At 38.8% G+C, this 16,168-nt stretch overlaps 1 protein-coding gene across 1 annotated transcript; it reads left to right on the top strand.

Moving 5' to 3' along the window:
- The first annotated feature begins 886 nt into the window (after nt 1-886).
- On the top strand, nt 887-13,206 carry cracr2aa (calcium release activated channel regulator 2Aa). The gene is made up of 17 exons (XM_053319955.1): nt 887-1,117; nt 3,203-3,314; nt 3,417-3,603; nt 5,074-5,220; nt 5,478-5,568; nt 5,708-5,803; nt 7,325-7,512; nt 7,914-7,985; nt 8,631-8,676; nt 8,870-8,955; nt 9,106-9,448; nt 9,740-9,872; nt 10,798-10,879; nt 11,267-11,381; nt 11,709-11,810; nt 12,192-12,268; nt 12,980-13,206. The coding sequence occupies exons 1-17, from the start codon at nt 887-889 to the stop codon at nt 13,065-13,067; spliced, it is 2,196 nt and encodes a 731-aa protein (XP_053175930.1). The 3' UTR covers nt 13,068-13,206.
- Nucleotides 13,207-16,168: the final 2,962 nt, after the last annotated feature.

The raw sequence follows: 16,168 nt of genomic DNA, 5'->3' as shown, positions 1-16,168 counted from the left end.
ACGGCCCAGGTTTGGAAATAGTCAGTCTTCCAAACCAGTGCACAAAGACCTGCAGCCTACATGTACCCCACCACTAAGTGAGTTCTATCAGTCAATATTTCCAGGCAGACAGGACCCTCCTCATCATACCACAACTTTCTTATTAGTTTTGGGCATACTTGTCAAATTACATCAGTCTCAGCAAGGACGTCATCCCTTCACCCCTGAAAGGAGAAGAGCAGCTGTTGTGCTGGGTGTACACGCATCACACAGCAGGCCGTGTTTAGCATTGAACACTAATATGTAAAGCAGACTGATGAGAGAGGCAGTGGCAAAAAGAAAGAGAAAGACAATAATAAACATACAGGATTGCTTAATGTAATATGAAAGACAAAGATTAGTTCACTTATTGTTTCTGTACTGTGACTGAATAATGACCTCATAATTAAAAACTGAATTAAGGTAGCCTTCTTGAGCATAAATGCAGTAATCAAATTCTCTTTGGGGTGTCCTTTTAATGTGAGTTATTGTGCCAGAGACTGTGGTAATGTATATATTTTACCAGGTTCAAAGTGTGCCTCCTTTTTATAGACGTAATGTTAAGCATAATTTTGTCATGCAATCCATACATTTAAAAGATTATTGTTAATAACTCTTTTCTTTGGGAAATGGGCTGCACCTATTTAAACTGAAGACTCTCGTCCTGTCTCTCTCCTAGGTTTCATCGACTAATTAAAGAGGTGGTTGCTAAGAGATGACAATCAGTGACATTGGTGAAAACCTCGGATGCACAGCAGCCTGAAGCTCGACTTCTCCAGGATCTCTTCCCTCCACACCTCTCTCTGAACCTGGCTCATGTGAAGCGTGCGGGGGGAAGAGCTCTCAAACCGTCGGACTCACAAACACCATGGCAGCCTTCACTGCTACCTGTGCCGTCACCAGTACTACGACCACCACATTGTCCCAAACTGCTCGGCGAAGGCAAGGAAGCAGTGAAGAGGCAGCAAAATGTGAGAGTGACTGGAGGAAAACTGAGAATGGGGACGTGCGACAAAACACTATCCTGGAGAAAACCCACGAGTTTTTCCAGCTTGGTGACATCGAGAACAAGGGCTTTATCACCCGACGTGACATGCAGGTGAGGTTGCTGGGACATGGATGACTGATCCTCAGTGTCTTAATGAAATATGGAGACTGATCTTTGTTGCATATCAAAATGAGAGGGCTTAGATAACACTATGTAACACATTTTTTGTTCCTGGGTTGTAAGCGTTATTTCCTAATTGCTAACTCCTTAAAAAGTACAGAAAATGGCTGTTATTTCTTTCAGACTTTTCTTATGGGACCTGGACAATGATATTCTAAAAGAATCATCAAAATAATAATCAAAATTAACACTGCATTTACCCTAAAGTTATACAAAAGTGGCAGAAGCAGAGCTCACCTTGACAGGTGAAGAAGCTGGAATAAAGTTAGGTGACATTTCCTCTCATCTGTGACCTGCACACTTTCATCCAACAAGTTCCACTGGTTGAGCCTAAATGTCAAAAGCTCGGCACTGGATGACAGGAGACGAGGATATCTGATTAAGTCGTTGGGCTAGTATGGGTTGGGGTTTTTTTGTCTTTTTTTTTTTTACCCAGCACTGAATCTATCTGGTATGTTCTTGAAAATATGTTAATTTCAAAAGCAAAGTTTGAAGGGAACAATCAAATTTGTTCACTTTTTTTGCATAAGCAGTTCGGACAAACAACTAAAATTTGTTACAATAATCTTTTACATACAGTATTAAATAATCTAATTAAAAATATAGAGACATGTATTACTAACTTTAAATACCAGTGTACACATTATCAAAGATTTACTAGCATTGTATCACCAATTTTTAGCATTTTTATCTTATTCATACAGAACAGGCAGTGCAAGGTGGGTCTGTGCACTCATTAATGATGTCGAGCAGGACAAGAATAGCACATGTGCACCTTATTCAAAGCAACATAAAAGAGGGGTGGGAGAAAGGGGGACGTAGTGAGAGCTGAACATAGAGAGCCATGTGGAAGCTTTGTCATACGACTCTCCCACACACATTATTGTGCAGATTCACTTGCCCCTCAGATATTCATCCGTGCCGTAGCTTATCCTTTGATGAAGCACTTGTAGGCCCTCACTCAGAGGAGCATAAATACATAGAGGATAAGCTTTGATCTGGTGTTTATTGTAATGGATTGGAAATTAGCTGGCCAGCAGGACATGGTCCAGTCCTGTATTCATACGACAGCCTGTGCTGACGATGACCTAAAAAGCAGCACTTTTATTTGTTTTACTCTCCACATTCATTCTTCAAAGTTTGTAGATTACGTAACAAGCTAAATAGTGGCACAGCTTAGGTTTATTTGCACTCTTGACACACTATTTCCAGCTTTAAAAGTACATTTCGCACCATGACCACTAACAGGGAAGCCTTTACAACTGTTCAGTTTGCTGACGTAAAAGGGATGTGTTCTCTCCAGATAACACTTTACAAGAGCAGCTCATCTTACAGAGATGCTATCCTTTCCCTGTCGCCTCCCCAGGATTGTATGGTTGGCCTCAGTCAACATTTGGAGCAATGTAAACACAGCACAAAACCAAGCTGCTTGGTTTGCAGAGGTGTGGCTGTGCTGGCTTGAAAATGGTCCAATACTTACTGTCATGGTCACAAGGTTTCTTTGGAAGGCTCTTGCTGGCATGTACTTTAGGATTAACCCCGTGCGTAAGGAGCAGTGGTCACTCCTCCCCTCTCAAATAGTGTCTCAGCCAACTTAAAATATTCAGTTAAAGGGTGTTCAATAATATCCTGAGCCACTATCTGTTCTAGTGGGGCTGCTCAGTGGTCAATCATTGAATGCTGTAGCTACACTGGGAAGATCCCAGGTGTTAATGTGTTCAACTATGAAGAGTATCCATGTGCCTCAAATGTTTTCTGGTTAAATTAAGAATGAGAAAGAGCTTGCTTTTAGTGTAACTTGCATCCACTAAACAGATTTAGTGTAATTTAGTCAAATATAAAGAGGTTTCAAATTGTAGAGGAAAGAACCACCAACTGTTCCCCTTGCTCATAATGGCCAGTGAACAAATGACTGTCCTTATAGGTCTCAAGTAGCAGTTGTTATAGCTACAGTGTAGTTAATGTCCTTGATGCTTTGCTCTTGCCAATAGCAGCTGTGTTGTGTCTTTTAAATAGAGGCTGAACGGCGAGCTCCCTCTCAGTGCGGAGGAGTTGGAGAACGTATTTGATACCCTTGATTCTGACAGCAATGGATATCTCACCCTCGATGAATTCTCCTCCGGCTTTAGTACGTTTTCCGTCCGTCCCTCCTTTTAAAAATTGCTGCAAGTATTAACAGTATGGGTGGTGTGGTGTTTCGATTTTATATCTAAGCTCTTGATTTGTCCAGGTGAGTTTTTATTTGGTCGGAAGATTTCTGTAGAAGAAAAGATGGAGGAGAAAAACTACTGTGAAAACCCACCAGAGGTCCTGTATCAGTCCCAGTGGGAGGAGAGCCTGGCAGCTGCAGAGGATGAAGAAGAGAAACATTTTTGCATGCTTATGGAGAGCCTCGGAGCCAACAGTGTCTTTGAAGAGTGAGTACTGTATGTGTGAGTGTGTGTGTGTGTGTGAGAGAGAGAGAGAAAGAGAGAGATTGCTTATGATTACAGCCCGTGCTCTTATGTCAACTTCATTGAACATTTTGTCTCCTTTAAGTCTACACAGTAACAATTATCTGAGACTATAATCAGTTGTGCAAACTAAAGCAAACTAAAAGAAGTTTCCACTCTCAAGCAAAGCTGCTCCTATACTCCCTCTCTGAGTGTGACTGCTTTCAACTCTATTTAACAGATTTGCATTTGAAACATTGAAATTAAGTACTAAATATTATTATTTATGAAGAGGCTTCACTTTCAGAAGACATTATCTTTAACTTTCTTTGCATTGCTACTTCACACAATATTAATTAGTAACCATAGTTGAGGTCTAACCCTAACCCTAAGTCAAGTCAGTTTTTATCTATGTAAGCCACACATATTCCTCAGGGAGCTCTACAATATGTACTGCAATACAACATCATCTCTCCTTAGACCCTCAATTTAAATTAAGACCTCATTACCGGGGAAACAAATTAAGAAACTTGAGGGAAAAACACAGGAGGGATCCCTCTTCCAGGGAAACTGATGTGCAATAGATGCAATAGACAATGCTTTGTCTGAAAGATGTCTGATGACAGGATCTTATGAAATGCATGACTAGACTCACCTTTAGCAAACAACTCCAACTCAATAAAAAGTGAACAGTAGCAGAGGTGGATGCCAGATTTACACATCCTATTGGCGCCCGCCTACCAGGTTACAGCTGAAGAAGAAAGATGACATTTTAGATCGCATCAGTTTGAGCAGCACTAACTTACATCGATCTTGGCCAGAGTTTAAGGATAAGTATTTGTAACTGTTGAAAAGTCTTCCACGGATTTGTTTGTCTTTCCTTAACTTACCATAACTCAGAGGCACGTAATACCTCTTGTGGAAACATAAATTACATAATTATTAGATTTCCTCAATCACATTCATCACTTTCATGTTTTTCAAAACTCAAAACTGATTTTAATAAACATTTCAATACGCCAATCACCGTTAATTTTCAGTTTTTTTGTCAGTATATGGCCTACATACAGTACCCATATATTATGGGAAGGTGTTACCAAACTTTTGACTGGTGCTGTACTTCAGAACACACAAGTTTAAACAAGAAGTTATGAGAATAGTGTCAGATTTGTCCGTAATAATAAATTCATTTTTCAAGGCCAAGAACATCTGGGTTTCAGCGAGTACACCAATATAAATTGATTCCTTAATGGCTGCCTAAATGTATATCATTGTGCTGGATTGATACACAGCTCAAATCTCCACCCATTTCTTTCAGTATCCTCACCACCTCTTTTCTCTTTGTCTAAGCAAAGCAACTTCCTAGTTTAGTGAAACCTCATGCCAAAGAATGAAAACTAACACATTCTCTGTGATGCTGTGCTTTGTTACATTTCCTTTAATCTATCCCATCAGACCTGCTGAGGTGCGCAGTTTGTGGGCCCAGCTACGGCGGGATGAACCACACCTCCTATCCAATTTTGAGGACTTCCTGGCCAGAGTGACATCCCAGATCATAGAGGCAAACCAGGAGAAGAGGGAGATGGAGAGTGCTCTTAAAAGGTCAGGGGAAATCATCTTTGTATATTTGATTATCAGTCAACATGGAAGGTTTGTTCCATTCTCAGGTCTCTACTTATGGAGCATTTGGTTGACAAAAGATGAACTCTGAAGTGGCTCCTTAATTCATTTGGGCCCATAATTTAAAGATGACTCAATGTTGATATCTCATACTAATATTTATCTTTATGCTGTGCACTCTCAAATGATGACTTTTAAAGATATGAGTGTTAATTTAGTGAATAATCTGACTCATACAGGAAAGCAGCAACACATGATGATGAGATCAAGCGCCTGTATGAAGAAATGGAGCAGCAAATAAAAAATGAAAAAGACAGAATTGTGCTGCAGGTACAAACTTTTTAGGAATGTTGAACACATTTCCTCTTTATTACTAAATCTATTAAATAGATCTCATTCTTCCATCTCACCCTTGTGCTTCATTCCTGTGCTTCCCTGTTTTTTGTTTTTTTTAATCCCTTCACTTAAGGACTATGAGCAGTTTCTGTCTCGGAGACAAGACATGGAGTTACAGCTATCCAGTAAAGAGAAAGAGCTGGAACAACTCTTTCAGAAACAGAGGGGGGTGAGAGTACACCGTTGTATTCCACTTAATGTGTATATTATACAGCCTATTAGATGAAAGCACTCACACTTTGTAATTCCATAAGGAAGTTCATCTGTCAGAGGAGCAATTCATGTGAGACACAAATGACTGATAACAGATGCTGTAAAAAAGCCAATATAGTGATTTAGACACATCACATGATATTGACTACTTGCCCAGTGGATGACTGGGTTTATTTCTTAGTACTGGCACACTTGATGTGTAGAGGCAGAGATATGCAGTATAGATACCAACACATAGGCTACTCATTACCAAAGTCTAACAATTGTGAACCTTATGTTACAGTTTTAGCAAATATAGTCTATATACCACTTCTCTAGTGAGCTTCTTCTGCAGTAGCACCTACGGCTTGTGTTTATCGATACTTATAGATGTTAATATGTTCTGTCACACCTCCATTTACAGCCTTGCACTCAGGCTTTTAAGGCCAATGAGTGAGCTGAAATTAATTCTAGTCACACCAACAAGGATGCTTCTTTTCCTTAACAGCTCTTTAACACCTCTAATTAATATATGAGTTGTTTACCAAGTTGCTGTGTGGGGGGGAAGAATTATCCATACACAGGTATACAGTACAGGCTGGCACAGTGCTGAAAGCATTTAGTATGGCTATGCTTACTATTATCTCTTGTTAACTGGATTCATTTTAAAATGAATGAGTATGCAGCTTATTGGTTTATGTTTAGAGGCCAACCCAGTAGAGTGTTGTCTATTACTATGGGTTCAGTTTTTATCTTCCTAAACACAGAGACTTTACTTTGATAAATACATTTCAGCTGTTACAGATTTTATGTCAATATGATCAGGTGCGCATTGGCTGATTGATTAGCAGGCCCAAACGGAATCTGTGCACTCTTTTTTAGAGTTTTCAGCAATGATCCAGAATGGAAATCTGTGTTCTGCAGAATGTTTTTTTTTGCTTGTAATATGATAGATAATATTAAGATAAGAGAGATTGTTTTTTTAGTAAATTACAGCTCAGCCACATTATTCTGGGAAAGTTTTTGCCCACTGATATAAAAATATAAATCTCTTCCTGTCTTTGTTCATATTTATCTGTTAGCAACTATGACTCACAAATAGTGACGTGCGGTTTTATATGTCCTGTGTGGCCGGCTACTTACATGTGGTCACATTTCATTGGGTGAACTTTTGTAAATGACTCTGAACACATTTTGAGCAAACATTTGAAACTATTTTACAGGAAAAGACATAATAATGTAAAAAATACTGATTTTATGACATATTCAGCATATAATAAGAGATAAATAAGCAATTAACACAGGGACACAGGATTAAAAGTGGAAAAAAGTCATTTTCATTTCGAGTTCATTTTGAGTTTTACAAGTAGCATTTTCATCATCTGCAGAAGTGTCATTGGAATTCTGCAAACAGCTTCTGTGTGGACCTCCTGATTAGTGAATAATACATATAATATCCAGTATTTTTCCCTTTTTTTGATCACTGATCTGTCTCTAGTTGGAACATCAGTGCCAGGAGCTTCACAGTGAACAACATGTGACCAAGGTGGAGAATGTGAAGCTCAAGCAGACAAATAATGAGCTAGCACGAGAGCTGGACCACACGAACCAAGAGCTGGTATTAGCACAGGAACAGCTGAGTCTGCTGCAGGAACAGGCCTCACGGCTTCATGAGGAGAAGGAGATGTGAGTTGTAGCAAGTCTTTTTCAGGCTTCTTTATAACGCCAGGTATCATTATTACACCTTGTTTAGGATACAATTATATGTTTTTGCTTCAAACACTTAGAGAAGCAGTAAAACACACCAGCATGATTAACTGGTATACTGAACATTTACCTTCATTCTATTTGAAAGAGAAGTCCTTCGTTTCGGTTTTCAAATGGTGTGACACTCTATCTCGAGGAGAGTAAAGAAGAAAAGAGATTGTGACAATGTGTCATATATTCACTGTAGTCTAATAACTCATTTTGCATTCTTTTGCTCAGGGTTATATTATTTCAGTTTTCAATAAAGTGTACCCACAGAACAAACTGTTTACTGAGTCATAGAGCATTAGTTATAATGGGTGTATTGTTGTTCAACACAGGGAAATATACAGACTGAGTGAGGGACTGCAGCGTGAGCGAGCGAGCCTTCTCAAGCAACTGGACCTGTTGAGGTATGGATCAGGAGAAAAACAGCTAAGAGTATAACCACCAGGAATGCCATGTGAATGTTGGATATGATGCTTTGTTTCTGTTGCTTTTGTACTGCACATTAAATGAGCTGTAAAGTCAGACCCACACTTTAAAAAGTCTAGTGGAAAAAGTTTGTTTTGTTTATTAGCTTCTCTGTATGCACGCCAGATGTTTCACTTGGGTGATAATAAAGTTTACAACTACTGCTCATTGGTTTAGTGTCAGCACCTCAGTTGGTATTTGACCTCTTCCTACTGCAGTGGTTACAGTGGAAAGCAAGACGGATTTGTTTCTTAGCTTCACAACATTTTCGGACTAAATTTTGTTTGTTTCTTTTTTTCTGTTATTTTTGGAAGCTGCTCATTCTACAGCCTTCTACTTTATAAATTGCTGGTTCAGTGACTGTTAGGATAGAACCTGCTTCTCTAACTTTTCCATAGGGCCATTATAGGGCCATTATAGGGCCATTATAGCTAGAAAATTGTATCACACACGGCTAGGCATTCAGTTTCATAATGAATTCTACCAGTTGCACCATGCTGAAACTGGCAAAATCACTCAGTATTATAAAAAGACTTGATGTTCTCATTCTGTCTTTAATATCTCTATTTCTTTTATTTATTTAGGGAAATGAACAAACATTTACGGGATGAAAAAGACATCATCTATCAGGTATGTGATGGAATACATTCTCTCTACTGTAGAAATTTCCCCTGTCTGAACCTCATGTATCTTCTTTTTGAAGGTTGTCATTTTTGAAGGAATAGAAGGCGATGAAAGTCCATAACAGTCACCCCAAAATTTAGATTGAATTTTGAATCTCATGCTGCAGTCTGACCAAAAGCTTCATGTTTTGACTTTGCAGAAACCAAAAAATTATAAGAAAACACCAGTTTGCCACCAGCAGATGCCTTTCATGAATGCTGGGAAACAAACAAGCATCTTCAAAAGGTAAACTGTCATCAGGTGATATCATAAATACACATTGAATCATTGTTTGTTAAGAATGTGTCAAATGGAGTACAGGCCACAGTATATACAATATGTGTTTGGTATCATCAAAAGTGGACTTGCCCTGTTCTTACTATGTTTTATCTGCAGTGAGGAGGACCTGACCACCAGCTCTGTGAGGCAGAACTCCAATGGGCCATGCCAGCAATCTTACCCGGAGACGAAAAGAGGGCACCTCCAGAGGATCATCTCCATTGAGGAGGACCACCTCCCACACTTGCTCCAGAATAACTGTCAGGCTCAAAGCCCACTTAAGGAGTGTAGTGAAGGGGAGGATACGTCAGACATTGAGGAGAATATAGACTTGGTGATGAGCGATATTTACCCATCTGCATCTTCCGCACAACAACAGCAGTCAAAGGGAAATGTGGAAAAAAGGGAAACTCCCACCTCACCAAGGGGTCAGCCTGTTGGCAAAGAGACCAGCATAAATGTAAGCATGTCAATATCAAGTGATAGGCTGTATGTAAGGAATGTGTGTTTCTTTACTTCTAATTAATAAATCAGCAGTTAAGAGCTTAAGTGATTCAATTACCTTCAGTGTTTCTATGATTTATTCTTGAGTTGCAGAAAGCTCTCACTTTCCTCTGAGGTATGTTTGGCACAGGTGTTCAATTTCTCAGTGAGAAAGAGGAGGAAGAGGAGTCAGGGGAGTCAGCAACTTGACTGATTGTTCCCAGCACATCCCTCTAATCTCTCCCCAATAATCTCTCTCTTTATTTAGGAGGAAATTGGTCCATCACCACCTGACCGCCTCTTCAAGATTGTTCTGGTAGGGAACTCTAGTGTAGGAAAGACCTCCCTCCTTCAACGATTTTGTGATGACTGCTTCCGCCCAGGCACTTCTGCCACTGTGGGTGAGTACAGTGCAAACACAAAAATATGTCCCTTGTCATTTCCTGTAAGTAAAGCAATCGAAACACCCATGCTGTGGTTAACCTCAGGCATGTGTTAGCCTACAAAGCACTTGAAGGTGCTAGTTGGTTTTAACACTGAAAGCACAGCAGTTAAAGGTAAAACTATAAGGATGAAATACAGTATATGGACTTCAGCTGTGGCTAAACATTAGTGCTGAATTTTCTCATTAGCCTGCATGCTGAACATGATTTTTTTTTCTAAAGAGGCATGACACACTGTCAAGGCCAATCTGAAAAAGTTGATTGGTGGTAGAGTAAGATAGTGGCATCTAGCAGAAATGTAATATAATATTCATCAGTTATTTTATGTTTTAATTAGTGAGCAGGTCCTCTTTCACAACATGTTAAACCACCATGGTTCTACAGTAGCCCAGCCCCTTTCACACTTTTCATGAGGTTTGCAGCCACTGTAGGTTCTAATGCGCACTTGTATTCAGGTAGTTACAATGCTAACTCACAGCTAGATGCCACAAAATTGTACACACTGGTTCTTAAACACAGCTGTTTTGTTTGTATGTGAGACACAGCATTAAAAGGAATGTGCTAAGGTATACTGACAAAATGCTTCAGTTAAGCCTTTGAAATCCTATTCTGTTAATAATTGAGAAGTAGCACCATATTCCTTGCATTGTTTTTCTCAATTAAAACAATCTATTTTCAGTTTCTTAAGTTCCTTTCTTACTTTATCTGTTAATAAAGTAAGAAATCTTACTTTATCTGTTGTTCAAACATAACAAGTAAATGGTTATGTGTTGCTGGCATGGTAACAGTAACTAGGTTAGTGATTTGATTGAGAGTCTGTAAATAAACTTGCCGTGCCCCATTACAACAGCTTGTGCTAACAGTTTGATGTTTGTAAGTGCAGGTATAGATTACAGTGTGAAGACAATAACTGTGGACAACAGCCAGGTGGCGCTGCAGATGTGGGATACAGCAGGACAGGAAAGGTGAGAAATCAATTTATGAGGTGAAGACATGATCTAATTTACAATGAGTACATTTTATACTTTACTGTAGTTTTATATTGTTACTCTAATTTTAATTAGGTGGAGTATACCTGTAGAATGCCAAGAAGTTTCATGAAATCAAATAGTTTCCTTGGCTCTACAGTAGTAAACATTTTAACACACCACACAATTTTTCTTTCTTTCTATATGCGAGATCATTCAGTAACATTGTGTTTTGAACTTGAAACACTGCAGCAAGCTCTCTCAAGCATAATTCCTCCATTTTATAAGTTGAATAGATCCAAAGAACAGAGGGAGTTTTTAAGTACTAGTGAAGATTTTTTTTTAAATCCTCTTTATGTTTACTTCCTCCTTCTCCTCCCTCAGATATCGAAGTATCACCAAACAATTCTTTCGCAAGGCTGACGGTGTGGTTGTGATGTATGACATCACAGCTGAGCAGAGCTTCACAGCAGTCAGACAGTGGCTGACAAGTGTGAAGGTAAGAAAGTAACCCAGTCACTGCTTCACACACGTTTCACAGGAATACCACAAAATATTCATTTACTATTATTATTTCATTTAATCAACAAAAGAAATATCAGGGAAAGGTGTTTGTTTCACATGCGTGCAGTTGTGCTGTTTTAATTTGGTAGTATGTAATGGACTACTAGCATTTTCACAGTATGTTAATGTAAAAAATATCTGGCTAATACTGTACAGATTAGCTGCTAACACTGGGGAGCTGAGAGCAACACAGGCTCAGTCTTTTAACTGCAATAGACGCTTTTATGTCTTTTAAACTGCATTCTCTCCTCTTCCTGTACAGGAGGGCGCAGGGGAGGATATAACCATTATGCTCTTGGGTAACAAAACGGACAAGGATATTGAGAGACAAGTTGAGAAAGGAGTGGGCGAAAGGCTTGCCAAGGTGACTGTTTGTTTTTAGCTTCAATAAATTTAAGAAACATGCTGATTATTGAGTTGAGGGAGTTTTATACAGTATACAGAGGCAACTCCTCTATGATTGTGTTTTCTCTTTCTCTTTCTTTTCTTAGTGTTTTATTCCTCTGGTCTCTGGTGTGTAGTATAGTTGCTATGGAGATGAGAAATTACCACGTGACAGATACATTTCTCTGCTCTTTCGAATATTATTACAGAATATGGTTCTCGTTTGGCCCATTGTGTGTTATAAAAGTTGAAATAGCTCAGATATACTGCTTGTTTCAGACACAGCAGGGTTTCTAACAGCCAAGCCACCATCATCATCATCATCATTATCATCATCATCATCATTTTGGCTCTTTTTCAGGATTGCCAAATGACTTTCTATGAGTGCAGTGCATGCTCTGGACACAATGTGATGGAGTCCATGGTTCATTTGGCCAGGTGAGCAAAAGTAATGTTCTTTTGTGTGTGTTTGTGTGCTTTCAAAGTGGGATTTGTGTTTTTCTTTTGTTTGTAATGAAATAAGGTAATTCATACAGAGCCAAATGTTTGATTTGTTCTGCGTTGGAGGCGTAAATGACTTATCAGCAGGTTAGTGAAAGCAAACAGAGAGAAGTGACTTTCAAGTGAAAAGTCCTGCGATACAATCAAACCTTCATGTTACTGTTTAAACCATATTTTGTCTCCCTTTTCTGTGCAATATACATGTGACTTTCTTTACTTCAGTTAGACAGGTATAGTCCATTTCTATGCTCTAACTGTAAGTAATCTATTATTATTGACATTTGCACAAAATAACCGTGCTGCACTGTCACAAATACAGGAAGCACTACAGTTTCACTTGACATTATGGTTCTCAGGTTGTCCATGCTGTGATGATAGAGTAAAATGGGATTTAATACATAGCAACATGACAAATAGCTGCAGGGAGCATTACAATCCCCTGCTGGGAAATGAAGACCATTCAGGGTTTACAGACCCGATGCAGATGGAGCAGAACTGAAGCAGGTGCAGGCTGGGATGCAGTGACAGCCGCAAAACATTATTTTTCAAAGCAGCCAGATACAAATACACAATAAATCAGCATCTGCAGTACTCTCAGGTGTTGTGCCAGAACCGGTTCATTTGTTTGTGTCTCATTATGTTTCTCAGAATTCTGAAGGAGCAAGAAGACCGAGAGAAAGAGAAGACTGTCCAGCTGGTCAACAGCCCGTCAGAGAAGAAGAGATCCTGCTGCTAACGGATAAAAAACACACACACACACAAACACATAGTAGCGCTACCTTTTACTAAGATAACACAATGTCGTAGTGTGACCACATTGTTCTGACTGTCAGCACAACTTCTGACCCAGTCTGCACTTCGTAGCATCCAGGGTAAAGCCAGAGTGAATACTGTCATGTATCACAGATGTTATTGCACTATTATGAATAATCTGCTGTGTATTATTTTCCAAATAAGTTGAAATGGAATTCTTAAAGGTAGAATATGTAGAATGAGCAGAACAACGCCATCTAATGTCTCGAGATCGTAGTCGCAACAACCAAAAAGTAATTCCAGCAGTCGGGTTGCCAGGTCCGGTGCCGGATTTTATTTTAGCTCTAACTCTGTAAATATACCACTTTACATGTCTAACCTTTTTAGGCGAGAAAGTATCCCTTTAGATCCACAATGTGACGCTAATTTGTCCAAATAACATCTGCTTAAAGTTTTGTTCCTGCGAATTCGGAGCCACTCAAGTTAGCCGTAGCGAGTAACGCACTTCCGGTAATTTTCACAAAATAAAACACCCGTTGCCTTTTATTATTAAGAAAACCATAACGATAGAGTTGGTGCTTTTATTTTGAAAACAGGAAGCGAACATACCCTCGCTGTAACCAGAGTCATTAGCTGTAACTGACTTGAAACCACCGAGGTACATTACATTGTAACGCCAGTGGGAGTAGCAGCAATGTTTCTGCATGTACTGCCTAATCCTAAACACCGATTGGCTTGTGTGTGGTGTCGTCAGAAGCAGAAAAGGCTCACGGTAGTAAACATCTAGTCACGTGTAGTCTGAGATGGACGCGCAGGTCAGGAAATGACGTAAACGGACCGTATATGGTTTGTTATTTGTGTTATTACATTACGTGTTGGACTAAATACATGGACATATTGAGGAAAATATTCCGGTTTTATGAAAACGGATTTCATATTTCACAAGAATTGATACTTGGCGAGCTGTACAGAAAGTCCTGAGTCATAAGATGATCGTTGTGGATAAAGGGAAGACTTTGAAGGTATGTAGGCATAATAGCTTTTCTCACTTAGCTGAGTGGCTAGCCGAGCTAATCGGTAATACTATTACGGCTGTGAGCAACCATATAATTCGTGAGTGGTCTTGAATGAATCAGAACAATCTAAGCTTTCCAACAATGTACGGCATGAGTATATATGTTTAAGGGTTGGTGTTTAAAACATTCAGAAGAGCATGTGGCTACCTCCTAACATCCGTCCCGTCCCGTGAACGGAACAGCGTGCGTTAAGAGGTTAATGATCAAATATCAAAATCCGAATAGCGTCAGAAAGTCAACCCACTCTCCACATTTCCATTGCTACCGTTTTGATACTTCATGGTACACAAACAAATAGCACCTCATATGAAAGCTAAGACCCTGGCGAGTTCAACAGTACCACTATTATTGCGCTAAAAACTCAGTGAACCAGCAGCATACAAAGGTAAACAACCACTTATTTACAGTGACTAACAGATATTCTTACCTTCGAAGTTTTGTGATGAAAAGTTGTACTTGAGAGCAAAAAACGCTGGTTTTAGTGAGTCCAACACGGCCGTGTTTGTTTACAACTCCATTTCACCCAGTGCTAGCCTACAGTAGCTGCACCGGAACAACAGACAACCCTGGCAACCCGCAATTCCGGCCGCTAATTGGCTGGTACAATGTACACAGAACGTGTCAGAACGTCATTGTCGAAACCGTCAAAAAAATTTAAAAATATTAATTCAGACTAAATATTTTTTTTAATGGAAAAGCAATACTTTCATTCTGTACCCCTCAAAACGCCCCGTGGCTGTATTATTTAAAAAAATATATATCTTTTTATAAATATTCTACATATTCAACCTTTAAAGTAATAAAAATTCAAATATTTCCTTACAGGGAGAAAAAGTGTGTTCTACTCTAATCAAACTAAGACTTTTATTATTTTTTTTAATGTTGGATATTCTTTCAAACTCTGACTGTAACTTCTAAATATTTATGTGGCTTCCAAAAGCCCTTTTATCTGTCACGTGGACTTTTTACTGTGTGTATTGATATATTCATTCAGTGTTATGAGTAATTCTTTTTAGCTGTTTTGCTTTTTCAACTTTGGTAGTACACACTTAGTTTGGGGCAAAATAACATCAAAACCTCAAAATTTCAATCCAGTCTTGTGCAGTCTTGCTGTAAAACCTTTCGGTGTTCAGAGATTTTTTTAATGAGGTGTTGATACATCTCTGTGGTATCTATTGGGGAAACAATTAGTGGTATATGGCACTAATGTTTCAGTTTCTGCACCTGTTGATCTTTCAGTCAAATCAATACGCCTCAGACACACTACTGAACATCATTAGCTTTAATGTAGTATTTGTTGCAGGGTATGTTATTTTACAGGTGTTCATGTTTTTTTGTCCACTCTTTTGTATATTGTAATTTGACTTTCAATTATGTGTTGTTGTTGTTGTTGTTGTTGTTGTTATGACAACACTGAAGGTTCATAGGGTACCTGAGCATTTTGTTGGGTTCTTTTTAGTTGTGTTGTACTTTTTTAAGAGGCAGAAAATAATAGAAAAAATGATTTATCTCCCAGGAACTGAATGAGATTTAGTGCACAACATATTTATTTCTCTTCACCTTAATCTGCCTGCCAAGTATTCTTTTTTAAATGCCACAGCAACATGTAACATGTTCAGTAAATTATGTAATCTGGATGTTACCAGGAGTTTTACTGTTTGGTATTGCACTATAGTCACTTATAGTGATTCACTACTGTCAGTGTCTTGCACCTCACTTTAATGTATATGTAGAAATGTAAATAGCATAAGACAAATTAATAAATATGTCAGTTAACATAATTTGTAAAACGCCTGGTGACTGAGTCATTTCTTCCTTGTACGCTGAAAATGAAAATAAGTTATACAGCATCACCCAGTGGATGAGGTTGCACATTGCTGTTTATTTCATTTTTTTAAGTAGACATGACAATATGAGAAACAACATATTCAGGTTTATTTTTTTTAAAGATAGTAATACATGTGAATTAACATGCCAATTTCTTAGAGTTTTTTATGGCTAAGAACTG

The sequence above is a fragment of the Scomber japonicus genome, chromosome 5 (assembly GCF_027409825.1).
Source record: "Scomber japonicus isolate fScoJap1 chromosome 5, fScoJap1.pri, whole genome shotgun sequence".
Lineage (NCBI taxonomy): Eukaryota > Metazoa > Chordata > Actinopteri > Scombriformes > Scombridae > Scomber > Scomber japonicus.
Note: the sequence above shows the minus strand (reverse complement) of the source record. Positions and strands in the feature narration are given on the sequence as shown.